The sequence below is a fragment of the Vicugna pacos genome, chromosome 10 (assembly GCF_048564905.1).
Source record: "Vicugna pacos chromosome 10, VicPac4, whole genome shotgun sequence".
In the NCBI taxonomy this organism is placed as follows: Eukaryota; Metazoa; Chordata; class Mammalia; order Artiodactyla; family Camelidae; genus Vicugna; species Vicugna pacos.
Genome location: NC_132996.1, coordinates 64,595,446 through 64,613,290, shown reverse-complemented (window position 1 = coordinate 64,613,290; position 17,845 = coordinate 64,595,446). Strand labels below are relative to the sequence as shown.

Sequence of the window (17,845 nt, the reverse complement as noted above, 5' to 3'; positions counted from 1 at the left end):
TGTATTTAACAGCCTGGAAGCTCCACCAAGCTTCACTGTCTGGAGATTTTATCGCAGTTTCCTGGTGTGGGCATGACTGCTTAATCTGGAAGGAAGGGAATATCATTCCCAGGAGGTTGGGAGGCCCAGGTCCAGCCCATATCAGGCAGCCTGAAGCACCCACTGCCTAATGACATGGTTGGTCTTTCTGGTCCACCCTCACCCTGAGCCACTTGGTTGGCGTAATCTATCCAGGGGCCCGCCATGAGGCACCTCGTTGGCATAAACCACCAGGGCCCTCATGAGTAACAAAGACACTGCCATCACATGGGAACTCGCAAGGGTTTAGAGGTTTTCTCCCAGGAACCACAGACAAAGACCAGACAAATTCTTTATTACACAGCAGACAGGCTCACATGTCTAATGAGTGGTGGAGCCAGTGAATCCAGTTCTGTCTGATTCCAAAGCCCCTGCTCCAGCCACTCCTCCTCTTTTACTGTTAAGGTCGTAGACGGGTGATTTGCTTAAGGTCACACAGCCAGTTACTCACAACAGGGCTTGTCCCCAGTTCTAACTATCAGTGTGTGCTCTTTTCCATAGTGCAGTTTTGTCTTCTCATGTTGGGACAGATTTGACCTGTTCCTATAAATTTTGCAGCATGTATGGCTACAAAATTTCACAGTTAGTGAAAAGATTGGGGCTTTTGCTTCCCTTTTTGTTTCTACAGTTGCAGAATATTACCCCCTGGCAAGCTGTGTCAGTTGTCCATGTTTGTCATCATGAGTTATATTTTATTCAAAAATGTGAAAATCAAGTGAAAAAAATTGAGTGCTTCCAACATTTAAAAAGATTATAAGTCCTCTTTGACTTGTTTTCTTTTTAAAAGTAGGAAATATTGATAGAAGGAAATCAATGCATCATTCTTTCTAGCTGGCATGGTGCTGTCTTACTAATATTTGACTTAATTTGCATAACGCTCTCTGCTTCTAGGTAGCATCCACTGTATTTTCCATGCAACTGGGCACCACTACACCTGGAAAAAAGTTACCACAACAGTGCACAACATTATCGTGGGCAAGTTGTGGATCGATCAGGTGAGGAAAGGTTCTCCAAGGGCTTCTAAAGTTCAGAAAAGTAGTACCTCCTTACGTCCATCTTTGTAGTATTTAGGACATGTGTACCGGCCCGAGACTGCTGTTACAGGTATATCAGTTTCACCTAGGGAATTTCTCCCAGGCAGTAGCCCCATCCCTAACCTCCCCAAGTTTCTATACCACAAATTATGATTTATAAATGGCCAAATTGCAACATTCATTCAGTGACCACTCTACTAGGACTGTGTTAGGCACGATGAAGGATACAAGAAAATAATAAACATGGCTTCCATCCTCCATCCTTTCATTATTAGCTAACATTTATGGCCAGGCAAAGTGCTAGGCCCTGGGGATGCAAAGTCAGATGAGGCATGGTCCTTCAGAGAGTTATCACTGGAGATAGGTGACAAATGGGTGTGCGCTAAAAAATATTTGAGAAAATAGACGAGTGTAAGAGATATACTACGATAATACCGAATTCAGTGTCAGTTTGCTCTTAAAATAATGATTGCAGTAAATTCAGGAAGGAGAGGGAATACTGTCTGAGCAGTCATGAAAGGCTCCAGGCTGATGTGAGAATTAAGCTGAGTCTTAAAGGGTAGTTTGGGATTCACAAGATAGAAGGGAGGAGAAAATGAAATGAATAACGTGTAGAAAGGCCCACCATATGTAATCCTGAAACTGAGTAGAATGCTTTAATTTAAGCACAGAGTTCATGAAGGGTACCAACGGAGGACTGGTTTGGAAAGGTAAATTATTACGTGAGTATCAATTTATGTGCTGGAAGTCGAACTATGCCACCTAACATGTGACACACAATTTTAAAAAAGAAGGGTCATTTGGCCTTGATTCCAACCTGGAAAATCAAGATTACAGAGGAATTCCATAGTGTCTCAAGCTTGGCTACAACCTGAATCTTAAGCAAGGGAGTGCTAGGATGTAAGATTGAAAAGTAGAGAATTATGAGGCATGGGGCTTGGCACGTATGCAAGTCATCCGGTCTTAATAAAACAAATCCATGATTCTTTTCATTTTATAGTCTGGCGAAATTGACATTGTGAACCACAAGACGGGAGACAAGTGCAATCTTAAATTTGTTCCTTATAGCTACTTCTCTCGAGATGTGGCAAGAAAGGTAAGAGAAGCTGGAATTAAAACGTTTTTCACTTAGTGTGTATCCCTTAGAAAGGCTACTCCTTTGGAGCTGGCATAGGTGGTTGGATGGATGGATGGATGGGGGTGGGTGTGTGTGTGTATGTATTTTTTAAAAAGAGAGGTAAAGGAGAAAGTCAGCAAAAGACAAGTTAGAAAGTAAAAGTTAAGAGCGAAGAGAGATTGCAAATGGGAAACGCTGAGAAAGGACTAATGAAAGGGTTACAGGAAGAAGGCACGGGCAGTTTGACCCCTGTGAGATCTGAGCAAGAGCCCTGTGTTACCACCGCAGTGGAACTGTGCCGTGAGTTTTGATGGGAGAGTGAAGAAATCTGTGGCTCTCTGATCTCTGGAGAGAAGAACATAACATAATTCTGGGAAGAGTCAGGTCCTTTTTCTCCATACATCATCACAACAAAAATCCCCATGCAGCAAAATGGTAATGAAACCTCCAGCTCCTGGCTCCGTTCTCTTAAGCAGCCCAAGAAAATATAACAAAACAATTTGAATGGCTCCATGGTATTTGTCACAGCAGGATTTAACCTGTCTTTACCCTAGGACTTTAGTTTTTGGAATTGTCAGGTGAGCTAACCCACAGTGAATGCCATCATCCTCCAAAGCCCTGCTCTCCACCCTTGTAGGTGACAGGAGAAGTGACAGATCCATCAGGAAGAGTTCACTTTGCCCTTCTGGGGACGTGGGATGAGAAAATGGATTGTTTCAAAGTACAGCCTGTGGCTGGGGAGAATGGGGGCGATGCTCGGCAGCGAGGCCACGAAGCGGAGGAAAGCCGGGTCATGCTGTGGAAACGGAATCCTTTACCGTGAGTAGCAGTCTGCCTGCCACCCAGTACGGTGGCGACCTCAGCCTCCGAGCAGAGTCGCCGGCATTTCTGCCTGCCTTCCACTTAATTATGTGAGCAACTGAGTAGGGGAAGTCGAGACCCGGAGAGATGACCAGAAGGTTGTCCCGGTGTGACTGGGGCTGTAACATGCCTTGTCCCGAGAAAGTGCAGACCACTCAGACCACGTCTGCCAAAAACTGTTTGGTGCTTTCTAAAGGTCCTTTGGATTGGATTCAGGAGATTTTTTTTTTTAAATAAAAATTTTACTTTTTATTTTTACATTGCTGTGTGCAGTATGACATCTCAAAATAACACAGTGAGTGCAGATACAGGCAGGATAAGGATACAAAGGCAGAAGGATATTTTTCTCTAATTTGGAGCACAGCTGTTCAGAAGTGGCCAGGGGAGAGCGATGCCTACTACTTGTGAACGACTGAGCCAAAAGGCCTAGCAGCCCCTGTGTAACGCACAGGACTTTGGAAATAGATGGAGATGGAGGCCATTTGTCTCCTGTCATTTCATGTGTTCAGTCCTTAGTAGTAGCCCAGATTATCCAAGAAAGAGGTTAAAAAGAAGGCAAAGCAAACAGAAAGAAAGTTTTATTTAGTAGGATGTTTCATTCTTCCCAGTTTCAGCTGAGCACAACACAGGCCCAGAAAGCTATCGAATTGAGTGATCCCGGGGAGAGGGGGTGGGGAACAGGTCTCTCAATTAGGGGACCCTACATGGTCCCCGAGTCTTTCCATTGGTCGGACAGCGTTGGTGATGTCGTCCTTGGCAGTGAACTTAGTGGTTGCTCCTTAACTAATGAGGGTCGAGGCCCTGGCATCACCCTGTCTCTTTCTCATCCTTCACTTTTAGGAAGAACGCGGAAAACATGTACTACTTCTCCGAGCTCGCTCTCACTCTGAATGCCTGGGAAAGTGGGACTGCCCCCACAGACAGCCGGTTACGGCCCGACCAGAGACTGATGGAAAACGGACGCTGGGATGAAGCCAATGCTGAGAAGCAGCGCCTGGAGGAAAAACAGAGACTCGCCAGAAAGAAGAGAGAAGCGGAAGCTATGAAAGCGTCGGAGGATGGTAGCGAACCCGCCTTTCCCTCTGTTTCCGGACGCATGGAGGATGGCGCTGTGTTTTCAGCTCTAACCTCGGTTTTTCTTTCCCTTTAGGCACACCCTACGATCCCTACAAGGCTCTGTGGTTTGAGCGGAAGAAGGACCCCGTCACCAAGGAGCTAACCCATATTTATAGGGGAGGATACTGGGAGTGTAAAGAGAAGCAGGACTGGAGCTCGTGCCCAGACATTTTCTGAAACGGCAGTAGCAAAAGGAGGAGGGTGCAAAGGAGAAGAGGACAGAGGACGCGCGGGAAGGCTGGCAACGGTGACTCTCTTACCGCGTGCTTTCCTCCGGTTTGTCTGTCTTAACCAATCATTTTTTCCAAATCAATCACCAGAAGCAGACACCATTGGTGGTGATTGGCTGGTTGCCTTAGCTGATCGAAACTGAAATCGACATACTAGATACTGTGTTCGCGAGGGAGAGGGTTAGTGGCTGAAAGTTAGTGTTATTCCACTTCTGCAAAGTCAAGTACTCTTGGCTCTTCCTTCGCCCTCTGCCCCCGTTTAAGGTGATGTCATTCACCCCCCTCCCTCACCCCCCTTACAGTGTCCTGCTCAGCCAAGATCTACAGACGGTGACGAGTCAGGAGCATTTTGGTGCTGTTCAGAGCAAGAGCTGAGTTTAGAAATTCCTCTAAAAAGAAACATGTAAGGCTTAACCAAGGAGGCATCGTGAATGCTCGTGGGGAGCTTAGGCATAACGTTATGAAATGTTTCCAAAGGGGGTCAATTTAACGGGATGTCCGGGTGGAGAAAACCGTGGTATTGGAACACTTTGTGAGAGAACCGTTCTGTGAGACTGGAACGTTCAGAGTCAGATTCTTGGAAGTTTCTATCTTCACTCGCGTAAAACCCCCTGCTGCTGTTCTCCGTCTTCTTTGACAGCAACCAGGGCCACTTGAGTGGTCGGTAGGAGGGCTGCGTGGTCCTCGTGATCCTCCTCGCAGAGGGGTTTTACGGACTTCCTCAGGCGGAGAACTTCTGAGAAGAGGAGGCAGGATGGAAAGAGACTGCTGGCCACTTTTGCTGTCCCCCTCCCTCCTCAACCCCATCCTTCACTGCCCTTCTTCTCTCTCCCTCGGCACAGTACCGACGCAGTTTTGTGCCCAGAATTTGGGTTTGTGTGGAGCAAAGCATTACCCGTCCTATTCGAGACCCTTCAGAACCCCAGAGAAGGAGTTTGTCTGGAATAAGTTTTCACCATCTCTCAAGCCCCCTGGACTGGAGCCACCTCTGGAATAATGTGTTGAAGATCTGTATATTATATATATGTAGAGAAAAATCTAATTTTTTTGTTTGATTTTCCTTCCTCCCATTAAGAATCTTGTTTTTTGATATCACTTGTCTCCCTGGGCCTCTCTCGGACACACTGACGTGGACTGGAGTCTCCTTTGCTTTCCACGTGTCAGGGGCAGACAGATTCCAAACGTAAGCAGTTACTGAACAGGGACTTGATCCATGGTTTGTGTCACGGGCTGTCTAAACCTCGCTCTCCTAATTCCCTGACTCTTGAAAATGAAATCCTAACCTCTTTCCTACCTTTTTTCCTTCTTTTGCTAGGAAGGGTATGGGTAGAAAGTCAGGAGGGTAATTTCCAGTTTAAGCCTGCCTCTGTCCAGATCACAGCACATACAGCTGATTCCCAAAAGAGCCTTCTTCCTGGGAGATGGGGCTAAAAGCACCGTCCCAGGGAGCGGGCGAGAGAGCTGCTCCTGTTGGGCCCTGGTCTCCTTCCTGTTTTGTCCTGTGGTTGTTTAAGTTGTCTGGTTCAGAAATCTGACCCCTGTGCCACCCACCCTTGGTTGAGGATCACAAATTGAGGTGCCTTCCTTGTATGCTTTTTGTTAGTGTCTTTTTGTTCCTGTTCCTTAACTGCTGAGCCTCAGCCCGGGTGGGTCCTCAGGGGAAGTATCATTCCAGAGGAAGCCATCCCTGCAGGGAGATTGCATTTGTACTGGGTAGATGAGTCCTCATTCCCTCCCACCGGCCCTCCCTTCCCAGCTGTGCTGAAACCTGAGACAGGGGCAACTCCTGGGGAATTTCCTCCTAAGAACCTGATAACCTGATTTTCCATAAGCAAGGCATTATGCCGGGACTTCTTTTCCAGGAGGCCCAGAACAGCAATGACCTAATCAGGGGGCTTTAGACAGAGTGGGAACTCCCTGCTTTATTTCCCCCCACCCGCTTCCTTCCCCCACCATCTGCACTACATTTCCATCCTTATTCCCCAGTCAGATTCCTGCTAATGGAAGAAGCTTCGAGTCCTTCAGGTGAAATAAAGTCACATGAAAACGAAACAAAACTATATATATTTTCGGTTTTTTTGCCTTATTGTTTTTTTTCCAAGAAAACTACTAAATTAAATAATTTTTAAAAAGTCATATGGTGTGTCTGAGTCCTTTCTACCAGGTAGGGGGTGGTGGGAGGAAGGGGAGGATTGGCTCAAGGGAGAATTGTTCTCGGGGGAATTGAAAGAAAACCTGGGCATGGATTTCCAGATTTTGACCTCTCAGCAACATTCTGGAGGGCCCGTGAACCGAAGAGCAGTTTTAACGGCCTGTGATGCTGCAGTGGAGCATCATCAGTGTCCCAGCTTGGCTTAGGGCAATATTTTCTAGTGTTTTTGATACTGGGCCTGTTTTCACCTCAAAAAAATAAAAGTTTTGAATTTAATTTCTCTTGCCCATTTAGAATCTCAGAATCTTAGCTGTTCCATGTAGGGATTCAGATGCTGTATTTTGAAATAAGCAACTGAGTATTTTTTTTACTGTTTACTGAATAATGTATTTTCCCCCAGTAATTTATATTTCCTTCCATAAGAAGGTATGTGTATGTTTGGGCGCTGCACTTTTTTTTTTTTTTTTTTTTAGTTTTATTGAAATACAGTCAGTTTCCAATGTTGTGTCAATTTCTGGTGTACAGCATAAGCAACTGAGTATTGATCTGAAGAGCCTGGAGAGGAGGACGGCAAAAATGCTTGCTTAAGTTCTCTCTAACGTTAAGGGAGGGGAGAAGGTGGGCAGAGTAGTCAAAGGGGCCTGGAGAGGCCTCAGATGAGGGCAGGTGCCAATTCCTGCCCTGTTGGGGGGGGCCCATATCCTCTGAGCATCTGCTTCCATGTCTGGAGGGCTGAGATTGGTGCTCTGAACATTGGCTTCCACTTAAACCATTTTAAGAGACGAATGTTACAATCGTCATGTTGAATATGAAGAAAGGCTCTCAAAAAAATTGCCTAATTTGAATAAATTCACTCAAGGTCACATGGCTGGTAGGTTAGTCACAGTGTTGGAATTCAAAGCTGAGTTTGTTTAAGCCCAGAGTTTGTGACCTTTACAACCTTGTGTTCTGTGTGAAACTGGGTTGGAAGGCAGCTGGTAGCCAAGTCATTTCCTCCTGGGTTATAAACATCATGCAGAAATGCATTTTTCTGTTTCCAAGAAGCTTGTTAATGTGGATAATACCATTTTGGGAGTCCCACCTGAAGGAAGGCCCATTCTTGAAGGTCAGCCTCCTGGCTCCTAGATTCAAGACTCATGCCCACAAAATTAGCTGCGTTATCAAGTTCTGGCCTGGTTCTGGGGAAGGCCACTTAACCTGCTCAAGTCACTTGCTCGATTCCCATTATCAGGCTTCGTGTTAAGTTTCAGCAATTTTTTTTGTTTTCTAGCAAGCTAAAAACCACTGTAGTAGACCCTTGACACTGGTGAGAGCTGCATTCTGCAATCTTGAAAACCACATAGTATGTGATTTCCTCCGATAGGGGCCGTCAAATTCTCCTGAGACATTTCAATAATCCCTCCTTCAATCCTTTAATGGACTACTGTTACTTGATGGGTTGGGGTCTGGATCCCAAGGAGTCTGTTCCACTCATGATTCAAAATTATGATTCAGCAACATTATAAATCATTACACCCATCAGGGCCCTCTGCATATATAAATGTTAAACCTATACATTTCAAGGGTCTGCTCTATTTTTGGCAAGAGAAGTGAAAACCAAACTATAGAATAGTCCTAAAAAAATGTAGGAAAAGCCTTGAAATTTATACACTATAATGCAAATACTTTGTTAAACTCTAAGGTTGTTATCAAAATCGAGAGCTTGCTTCTAAAAGTTTATAACACTTTTGCCCAGTAGTCTGCCATGCCCTGTGGGAAGCACTCCCCAAGCCTTTCATGGCTGTCCCTTCTGAACCTCATAAAATCATCTGTGGTTCTCAAGATTTCCTCCCTACTGTCTTCAAGTAGCATGCTCCTCTTGGAGTTCACATTGATCTCCCAGGAGAAGGAAGCACACTGTTCAGATGAGGCATCTTTTAAAAGTAAGGGCTATATGGGGGTGAGGTATAGCTCAGGGTTAGAGATGTGCTTAGCACGCATGAGGTTCTGGGTTCAATCCCCAGCACCTCCATCAAACAAAAACTGTTTAAGAAAAAAAAAAAGAAAAGAAAAGAAAGAAAGAAACAAAAACTAAATATTCCACTCATGCATTTATGAAAATATTAGTAAAATAATGGGTGCCATTGTTAATTCTAAAAAAAAAAAATAGAAAAATGAAGGCAAGAACTAAAGAGCTCAGAATCTTCTATAAATAGCCTTGCAGAGGTCACATCTTCTGGGTTTGACCAGGTGATTTTAGAAGTTAGTAAAGAACCAGTTGGCCCTGAGATAGATATGACTAGGAATTTCTTCATTCATTCATTCATTCACTCATTCATTCGCTCATTAAACATTTACTTCCAGCCTGTTATGTAACATACATGAGGGATACAAATGGCAAGAAAGAGCTCAGATAAACAGGCAATTACAATCTAGTTTGATAAGTGGTGTGAAAGCACTGTAGAGGGGTAACAAGCCTACAGGGGCTGGAGAGGGAGGGGATAAAGAAAAGTCAGAGAAGGTTTCTGGAACTCGGAGAATGTATCTCAGTTGAGAGTTGCAGGTCTAATAGGGGTTAAGGGAAGAGCAACGTATAAAATGCTGCATGAAAAAAGAAAATGCTGCATGGACAAAGATGAAGAGCAAAGTCAAGGAAAGCATCCTGAGTTTGGATGGCTGCATGAATGGCTCAAGTTTAGGGTCAAGGAGAGAGATCTGATACAGTGCTGGGGAGAGGAAGGGCCCAAGTTATGGAAGTCTTTATCTACCCTATAAGGAAACCTTGGTTTTTGTTTTCAACGAGTGAGCCAGTGAAGGACTTTCTAAGCAGGATGATGAGTTCCAGTTTGGAAAATGATTGATAGGTATTAAGATCAAGTAAGAGGTTGGAGAAGTTGTGAGAAGGAAGTGCAGGGATTCCAGTAATACTGAACTGGGATGAACAGCACTTCAGTACGATTATTGGTGGAGAATGGAGGGAGGGAGAGAGGAAGGAATTTGTATTTTTCTGGTCTGGCTTGGAAAACTTAGATGGAATGTGGTAGTAAGCTAGCAAGTTTAGAGGGGAAGATGGGTTCATTTTTGACATTCTAAGTTGGAGATGCCTGTGGAGAAGTTGAGTAAGCAGTTCAAAATATGGGTCCAAGTGTAATGGCTACATTTTTTAAGAACTGAGGAATGAGATGAGAGAGGTTGCACATTAAAATCACCTGCAATTTAAAGACTATATAATCCTGAACCCCAACTGAAGAGATTCTGATTCAGTTAGGGCTAGTGCAATGGAATAAATACATACATACATACATACATACATACATACATACATACATACATGCAAGGGTTTCAAGATTATAAAGTAGGAGGAGGAGGTGGGATTAAACCAGCATTTTAGGGGATATTATTAAACCACAGCTTGCTTCTCAAAGTTTGAGAGAGGTCTGAGCAAATACCACTTTTTGACATCTATGTATTTAAAATCTTTTAAATGCCAAGAGGAGAATCCAAAAATTGAGGGGTATTTTAAACATTTAGGTTTAGCTAATCAATGTTTTTAATATACAGTGACTCTATGTATACCTTGTAGGAGGTAGCATTGAAAATTCACATTTGAAACATTTACAAATGGCCTTCCTGTCTGTTCTTTTCCAAACATATCTTGAATCCCACGTGGCAATATCTGAAAAATTCAAAATGTTCATATCTTTTGGCCTTGCAAAATCTGCCTTCTCATGGGAAAAACAAACACAAAAGGATAATCATTGCAGTACTGTTTTTAATTATGAAAACTAGGGGGGGGATCAGAATGTCCATCATTAGAACTTTGATTAAATGGATTGTATAATATCCATACCATCCAATACTGTGCGTGGGTTAAAAACAATGAAATAGGTCTACATAGGTGACTTTAAAAAGTCCATACTTTATTTTTAGATGAAAAAAGCAAATCGCAGGCAGTTAAAAAAACAAACTGAGCTGATAAATAGGTTATAAAGAGGCCTCAATACATCACCTCTGTAATATTTGTTAAATGCTTACATTTAACAAATGCATATTTGTTGCAATAGGACAGACATTATTTCATTACATATTTGCTCAAGGCGCTCCTTGAGATAGCTCAGTTGGGAGAGTGTTAGAGTAAAGATTGTAAAGGTCGCTGGTTCGATCCCCGATTTTGGCAACGGTTTTAAACATCAACCACAACGGTACTTAGAGTTAGGGTTCCCTGTCTACCCTCCTCTGGATGAGCTCCGTGTACCGATCTACCCCTGTTTAGTGAGATTCACAGATTGCCCACCCTATGTTCTCACTCGCACGTGTTTTGGATGGCTATGGAAAGACAGGTTCGGCCTATTTGTTCCCCTCTGGGAAGGAGGAAACTAGAAACCGTACAGGAAGTGATGGCGTTGCGTTTAAACTGCTCAATATCAAGCCAGTATCCCTTCCCCGATCTTGGTCTGCCTGGGACCACGCTCGCTCCACGCACTCGCGCCGCTCGCTTTCTTCTTCAGCCCAGTTCTCCCTCTTCTTTCCTGTTTCCGACGACGTTCCAGGAGCTGCCGCGGCTGGACCATTAATCAGCGGCTCAAAGGGACAGGCACGCCCGTCCCTCGCTGGGGGATTTCGTGGCCACGGACCCGCCACGTGCGGGGCGCGCGGGGCTGCACAGCTCCCGCCGCCCGCCCGTCCCCAGGGCGGACGCGGGCTCCGGGGGGATGGCGACTGCCGGGTTCCCTCTCGGCCGGGCCAAAGGAATCCTCGATTTTGACTCAGCCCAGCTGGTTTAACAATATCAAGGACCCAGGACAGCTTTTGGCGATGGTGGCGGTGGCGGGGGTGGGATGGGGTGGGATTGGAATTCCTGTCTGGTTTACGTCCACACTAGGGCTACCAAATCAAATACAGGACGCCCAGTTACATTTGAATTTCAGAGACACAATTAATATTTTTTTGTATAAGCATGTCCCAAATATCCCATGGGACATTCATATTCATCTTTTTTCGGAAATTCAAATTTAACTGTATTCTTACTGTTTTCTTCCTTGCTAAATCGCAAACAACTATTGTACGTCATGTGCTCTTCCTGTTCTGAACTGGATGTTCCCCTCACCCCAGCCACGTCCCCGGCAGAGATACTCAGAAACTATATTCAGGACGACTGGGTTTCAGAAGAGACTGGTGATTTCTTATTTTCAGCATCTCACAGGTTTCAAAACGCATTTGTGTCAATCAGCTGATTTTTTTTTCTCGTTACCAAGGGCAAGACTTTGGTGGGGATCACCAGGAAACACGCCAGGAATCAGCCAGCTCACCTGGTCCCAGGCTTCCAGAGTGTCCACAGTGGCTCAGCATGCTGGTAGAGGAGAGGAGGATTTAGACACTCTGGACTGGATCCTAAAAAAAAGAAAAAAAACCCACTAAAAATCTTGTTAAAATGATGAGCCACTCCATTTAAGGCAGTGCAATAGAACACACGTTTGGGGAATGCCTTCTTTTCCGCCAGCTCCCAGGCTGGGATCTGGGGAGAGAGGAATGAGCTCTGGTCCTCACGTTCTAAAAATTCGAGGTGTGGTAAAAGGCAAAATGGAGAAACACTGCTTTTGGACCTGTTATATGCCCTCTTCTTTCTGTTACTCTGTACCAAGATGCCTGCTGATGCAGGGCTTCATCCCCCAAATCTTGGGGCTCTTGGGTGGAAGGAGGCATTTTGATAAAGGGCTCTGAAAAATCCAATGATGATCCAAAGGAAGGAAAACAAAGAATAGATAAGGCAGTTCAGACTTCTGTGTGATGTATGTAAGCATCAGTGTATGTCAGTGACGGTGGATTTTACGTGTCACCTTGGCTAGCTACGGTGCCCAGTTGTTCAGTCATAAGCCCGTCAAGACAGTCCTGTGAAGGTATTATTTAGATGTAATTAACATTTGAATCAGTAGACTTTGAGTAAAGCAGATTACCCTCCACAATGTGGGTGGATCTCATCCAATCATCTGAAGGTTTAAGAACAAAGACTGGGGTTTCCTGATGAAGATTCCTCAAGACTCTAACATAGAAGAAACTGCCTGGACCACCAGCTTGCTGCCCTGCTGAAGGTGGACTTGAGACCACAACATCAACTCACCTGAATTTCCTACCCAACAGATTTTAGACTTGCCAGCCCCCACAGTCCCCTGAACCAATTAAAAATAAATTTCTGTCTATTGACTCCAGATAGCATGCTTTACACACAGGTAAGAAGGAAGGATGAGATTGTTATTACAACTCACGGGGAAAAAGTGCTCTGAACTGAAGGTCAACCACCTGGGGACCATGAAGGTGGGCACCAGACTCCTAGGAAAGGTAAACTCTTCTCAGCCTGAAGAATCCCTTTGGGAAATACTTGGGATACAAGCAAGGATCTCCAAGAAGACAGATCTGTCCTCCTGGTTCACCAGGGATTGATGTCTGGCAACTCCTACTCACCTTCCCAGGCACAGTTCCCACGTCTTTTTTCCCAGCCAGGTTCTGCTCTGCCCACCTTCTAGTCGTTCCTCCGTGTTACCAAAACAGTTGTATGTTTCTCTATTAAAGCACTGATTACGCGGTGTCAAAAAGCTTTGCTGCCTGCTTGAGAGTAGACCCACACTACAGGGGAGGCGAAGACCAGGGATGGTGCAGACCACCAAAAGCTTCCCGGGGTGGGGGATGGCGGTGGAGCTGAGTGCTCAAAAGTGCTTTGGGCAGACGAGGGAGACGAAGTCAAAGGGAGGTGGCAATAGGTTAGAGGGAACACCACGTGCAAAGGCCCAGAGGATTGAAAAGGCACGGCGGGATCTGTTATATGAAAATAGTGGCTTGTAGGGTAGAGAAGTGCTAGGAGGTGGGTTCAGCCAGCGAAGAGCAGAATGAGCGCGCATGCGCAGAAGCCAGGCCCAGTGGGTGGGGCGGGTAAGGGGCGCGGGGGCGGGGCGCGCTCTCCAAACCCAGAGTGGTGGCGGTTGCCACCGCTTCTGGCCGTATCCCAGATTGCCTCTTTCAGCTAATCCGTTTCGTAGGCCACTGGGTTGGGGACAAGGAACTGCGAAGTGGTGCTTCTCGGGAGAAGCGGCAGCCTGGTACATTTAACACGGAACTGTGGTCGCCGACCCTGTGCGCTTTGGGTTTAGGGCAAGGAAACGCGAAGGGGTGGGGACAGTGAGTAAATGGCTTCTTCCTCTCCAGGGTTTTGCGGACTCAGGATTCACGTTTGCCAAAGGGTCTCTAAAAGGGGGCGTATTTTATTTTATTTAAGAAATCTGTAATCAACTGCCAAAGTACGACTTAAGCACCTTCTTTTTCCCTTACTTCGCCTCCCCGCCCCCGCGGGGTCTGTGGATTGGAATTGGATTGAATCACACACAAAGGAGGAGTCCGGGAACTGGTCCAGCGTTGTGCTCATTAGCTAGCAGCACACATGATAGAGCTTTCAATCAGCAGAATGAAAAGAGTTCTCGTGAGCCCGGATAGCTCAGTCGGTAGAGCATCAGACTTTTAATCTGAGGGTCCAGGGTTCAAGTCCCTGTTCGGGCGTAGCTCACGTTTTTTAACAATTATATTTAAAAGTGAGAACCAGTTTTAGGGGCATGCGTTTGTTAACCGGTTGCCTTCAGAGAAGGAAGGAAAATGCTGGAGCATGTACGCTGCGAGTCCAACCACTTGCCGGGGAAAAGCCGGGCAGACACCACGGGCCTTTGGGCAGAGGGCCCCGGGAGACTCGGAGAGCATCGCTCTGGAATCTCAATAGACTGGCTTACTCTGCAACAGCCGACTGGGCAACTCAGTCTCAATCACCGCTCTAGTTAAATAAAGGGGAACGGATGCCTCCCTGGGACCCCCAGGAAGTCCCTGGGACCCCCGCGGGCGTCGCCTCCCGTGGGCCACCTGCAAATGGCCCCTGAAGACCCTCTCTCCCTCTCTGTTGGGTTCCCTCCGGCTGGGTGCCTGCGGAACGTGGGCCGGATCCTGCACATTTCCACCCGGACTTAACCACTGGTAAAGGAGGAGGTTGCTATCTAAGAACTGAAGCTCCAAGCAGAGCCGCTCCCCGTCTCTAACGAGGTCAGATCTCTCCCCTGACCCCCAAAGTGTGACCCTGAACCCAGGGAGAAGTTGAAGTTCAGATGGCAGCTTCTGCTGGTGGAGGAAAGAGGGTACATATTAGGAAAGAGTGCATTGAAGGAGTTGGCGTTCGAAAAACAAGAATAAAAAAAAGGTTAGCTTCCACCAACTACGAATTAAGAAGGAAAGCATTTGGCTCCTGCGAAGTTTTGAGGAAGTTGGGTTGTGGTCTCCAGAGCTCAGGCACGGGGTCACCAAGTCTAAACTAACGTTCCCTGTGAGGTGAAGGGAGCCGGTGCATCCTTGCTTACCTGAAGGCGGAGCCTTCCTTGCTTCTGCCAGGCGACAGAACAAAGTCAATCTTGAGGTCATGAACACAGTGGGGATGTGGGCTGATCGACTCAGAGGCCCTCTTAGCTAATAGACCGTGGTACCCGAAGAGTGCTGATTGGAGGGCAGGGCCAACACCAACTAGTTCTCACGTGGGCGGCAGGGCCTTCACCCTCCCAGCGTGAATGCCTTACCCCCGGCCTACACTGACCCACGATTACCTTCTTCTCTCCAAAGCACTCCTCAGGAGAAAGGGAATAACAGTAATGGCCTCCCTCTCATAAACTTGCGGTGATTAAGTGCGGTAACGATGCATGCACAGTGCTTAGCAGAGTCTTTGCCCCCAAGTGAACATTCAGTTCGTTGAAGATATTATTATTATTAAAGATCTTTCGATCTAGGGAAGAAACAAAAGAAGCATGGGAACAGGTAAGGAACCATTTCAAAGAAATATGTCCGAGATCATAAACCCATATTCACTTGACTCGTGTTGCTTGGTATGTCATGAAGGGACAGCATTGGTCACCTGCCCAAGGAAGAACGGGCTTCTTTCTTGAAGAAAGTGAATCATGGGGCATTTCAGGGAGAGAAACAGGGTCAAGGAGCCGTGGCAAACGCTCGGATTTTCCCTCTTTTTCCTGAAGGAGTGCTCTGGAAAGTGATCAAGTCCATTTTTGGCAACCTTGAAAAGAGGAGCCTCCGCTCCAATCATTTCCTGACTGAACAAGAACAGACCAGGCGCGGGCAAGGAGGGGACGAGGGTGGAGAGCATTGAAATCTTCTGGTTCTTTTCAGCTGCTTCTCCTCAATTTCACTCCCTCCTCTCCCTTTCACCAAGAGATGAAAAGCGAGAAAAGCCAAAACAAAACCAAAAATAAAAACCGAAAAAAACAAATCAAAGTGTCTCTCCAGCAAGCCCTTTCGGGCTTGGAAGTTGGATGGCTCTGCTTTAGTTCTGATGATTTGGGGCAAATTAGTTATTTCACTGAAAAATGATCGTATTATCATATCAACCTTAAGGCAGGGGTGGCGGTGGGGGGCAGGGATGGAAGGACACCATGTAGATCACGTGCTGGGCACACAGTTGCACTTCGGAAGCGGCTGTCTTTACTCTTATTAGGGTTCTGGGGAGAGGCAGAGACAGCCATAGGAAGGCAAGAAAAGGTAGACTGGGACAAGGAAGAAAGTGAAATTTTCCTCATGTGACAGGAATTAGTTATATCCCTCATGATCTTGAAACTTCCGAGCTAAAAAAAGGTACAATTTGGAAGGTGAATTTAGGAACTGAAAAGGTGTAGATGGGAAAGAAAGGAATCCCCACTCCCTTAAAATTTCCTCAACAGGGTAGAAAAGGTCACTATCTTCGCCGAAATAGCTCAGTTGGGAGAGCGTTAGACTGAAGATCTAAAGGTCCCTGGTTCGATCCCGGGTTTCGGCAGGGCTTTTGCCCATGCAGCATCCGGGGCTCACCGCCCACCCCAACCCCTAAAACACGCGCGCGCGCGAAGCAGTACTTACAGAGTATGTCACTCTTAAAGAAATTACAAATGATGGAGTATCTGGACCTAGTCGCACAATCGCTTTCATACACTATTGGCTATTAGGGAGCAGCACGTGGCATGACATTTCACAGCATGGCCAACACGTCTGGTCTTGAGGGTAATCTCCAGTGTAGTCAACACTGGGTTTCCAAGTTTTTCTCATCGACAAAAGACACAAAGGTAGTTCAAAAACGGCCTAGACAGCAAGACTTGCAAGTCAGGGTCCCATGAGCGCGTTAGAAATCCGGCAGAGGATGGTTCCCAGCTGGAGAGGTGACATAATTCATGCACGTGTCTCGATCAGAACTATTTCTTGGAACCTCAGTTTTCTCAGCGCGCTTTTAATAAACAGTGCGTGATTACTACTCAGTGCCAAAATTTGGACATTTATTTCTAGGAGCTTTACTATCGTGATGACAGCGATGCAATTTTCTTGGCTATATGTTTATTGATGTTTTGAATATAAAATACTACTACATGTTAGTTTTAAGAAAAACATCCAAATACCAAGAATCCTACAAAGATTGGAAGAGAAAAGATCGAGGCTGGAAATAAAAGTTATCAGGCATTTTCCTCACTTTTCAGCAAAACCCAGCGTCACTAGGGCCTGCCCTCTGGGTTGTAAACTCCCCGCGAGAGAATCCAGCTAGGTTTTGCACAACCTCACACCAGCTCAGCACAAGTGGTGTTGACACACACTCAAATTTATATTGGAGTTTAAAATAACCTCCGCCCGAACAGGGACTTGAACCCTGGACCCTCAGATTAAAAGTCTGATGCTCTACCGACTGAGCTATCCGGGCTCACAAAGGAACCCTTTCTGTCTATCCGCAGAAAACAGACCACGTGGCCTTATTCTTTTCCTACTGGATTAATTAAAATCCTGAGTCTTTTTGTCGATTCCGTGAAAAACTGCGAACTCAAGATCGAGCGGGAGATGGGCTGAAGAGCCTTTTTGGATCCCATCACAGAGAGACTCTAAAGAAAATAACTCCTGCCAGACCCCGCTCCCACCCGGGAAGCTCCCCGACTCCTCGCAGCCTAATGGGAGCATTCCAGGGGGAATTCTCCAGATTCAAGACCTCTGGGCGGGCCTCTGGCTGAGCAGCGGGATTTCTAATCCCAGTCCTGGAGTGTCTTGTGGGTGGGGCATCGTGAATAATTCATTAGGTTTCCAATCTTCATTCGTCCAATCCCACCCAGGACCACGACCCAGATCCGGTCCTCAGTGGGGCGGGAATACACGCAAAACAGAAACACCCAGTCAAGAGCTTTGTTGGGAATCCGACCAACAGTAGAAGCATGAGTCTGCCAAGTCTTCCAAGGGGTGGTGA

At 46.1% G+C, this 17,845-nt stretch overlaps 1 protein-coding gene, 1 long non-coding RNA gene and 3 other non-coding genes across 5 annotated transcripts in view; 3 read left to right on the top strand and 2 right to left on the bottom strand.

The window, feature by feature from the left end:
* OSBP (oxysterol binding protein) overlaps positions 1-5,528 on the top strand; it is a 28,402-nt gene extending 22,874 nt beyond the window's left edge. Inside the window, exons 10-14 of the mRNA XM_072970012.1 lie at positions 970-1,073; positions 2,113-2,208; positions 2,867-3,048; positions 3,931-4,151; positions 4,241-5,528. Of these exons, the coding sequence (XP_072826113.1) occupies positions 970-1,073; positions 2,113-2,208; positions 2,867-3,048; positions 3,931-4,151; positions 4,241-4,383 (746 nt within the window). The 3' untranslated portion in view covers positions 4,384-5,528. The remainder of the gene's footprint in view (positions 1-969; positions 1,074-2,112; positions 2,209-2,866; positions 3,049-3,930; positions 4,152-4,240) is intronic.
* Positions 5,529-11,723: 6,195 nt separating this feature from the next.
* On the bottom strand, positions 11,724-13,415 carry LOC140699064 (uncharacterized). The gene is made up of 2 exons (XR_012077085.1): positions 13,027-13,415; positions 11,724-11,958 (listed from the first exon to the last, which is right to left on the bottom strand). It is a non-coding gene; the product is annotated as an uncharacterized lncRNA (long non-coding RNA).
* A 624-nt stretch (positions 13,416-14,039) lies between these two features.
* Positions 14,040-14,112, top strand: TRNAK-UUU (transfer RNA lysine (anticodon UUU)). The gene has a single exon. It is a non-coding gene; the product is annotated as a tRNA-Lys (tRNA).
* A 2,223-nt stretch (positions 14,113-16,335) lies between these two features.
* TRNAF-GAA (transfer RNA phenylalanine (anticodon GAA)) lies at positions 16,336-16,408 on the top strand. The gene has a single exon. It is a non-coding gene; the product is annotated as a tRNA-Phe (tRNA).
* Positions 16,409-17,241: 833 nt separating this feature from the next.
* On the bottom strand, positions 17,242-17,314 carry TRNAK-UUU (transfer RNA lysine (anticodon UUU)). Its single transcript has one exon. It is a non-coding gene; the product is annotated as a tRNA-Lys (tRNA).
* Positions 17,315-17,845: the final 531 nt, after the last annotated feature.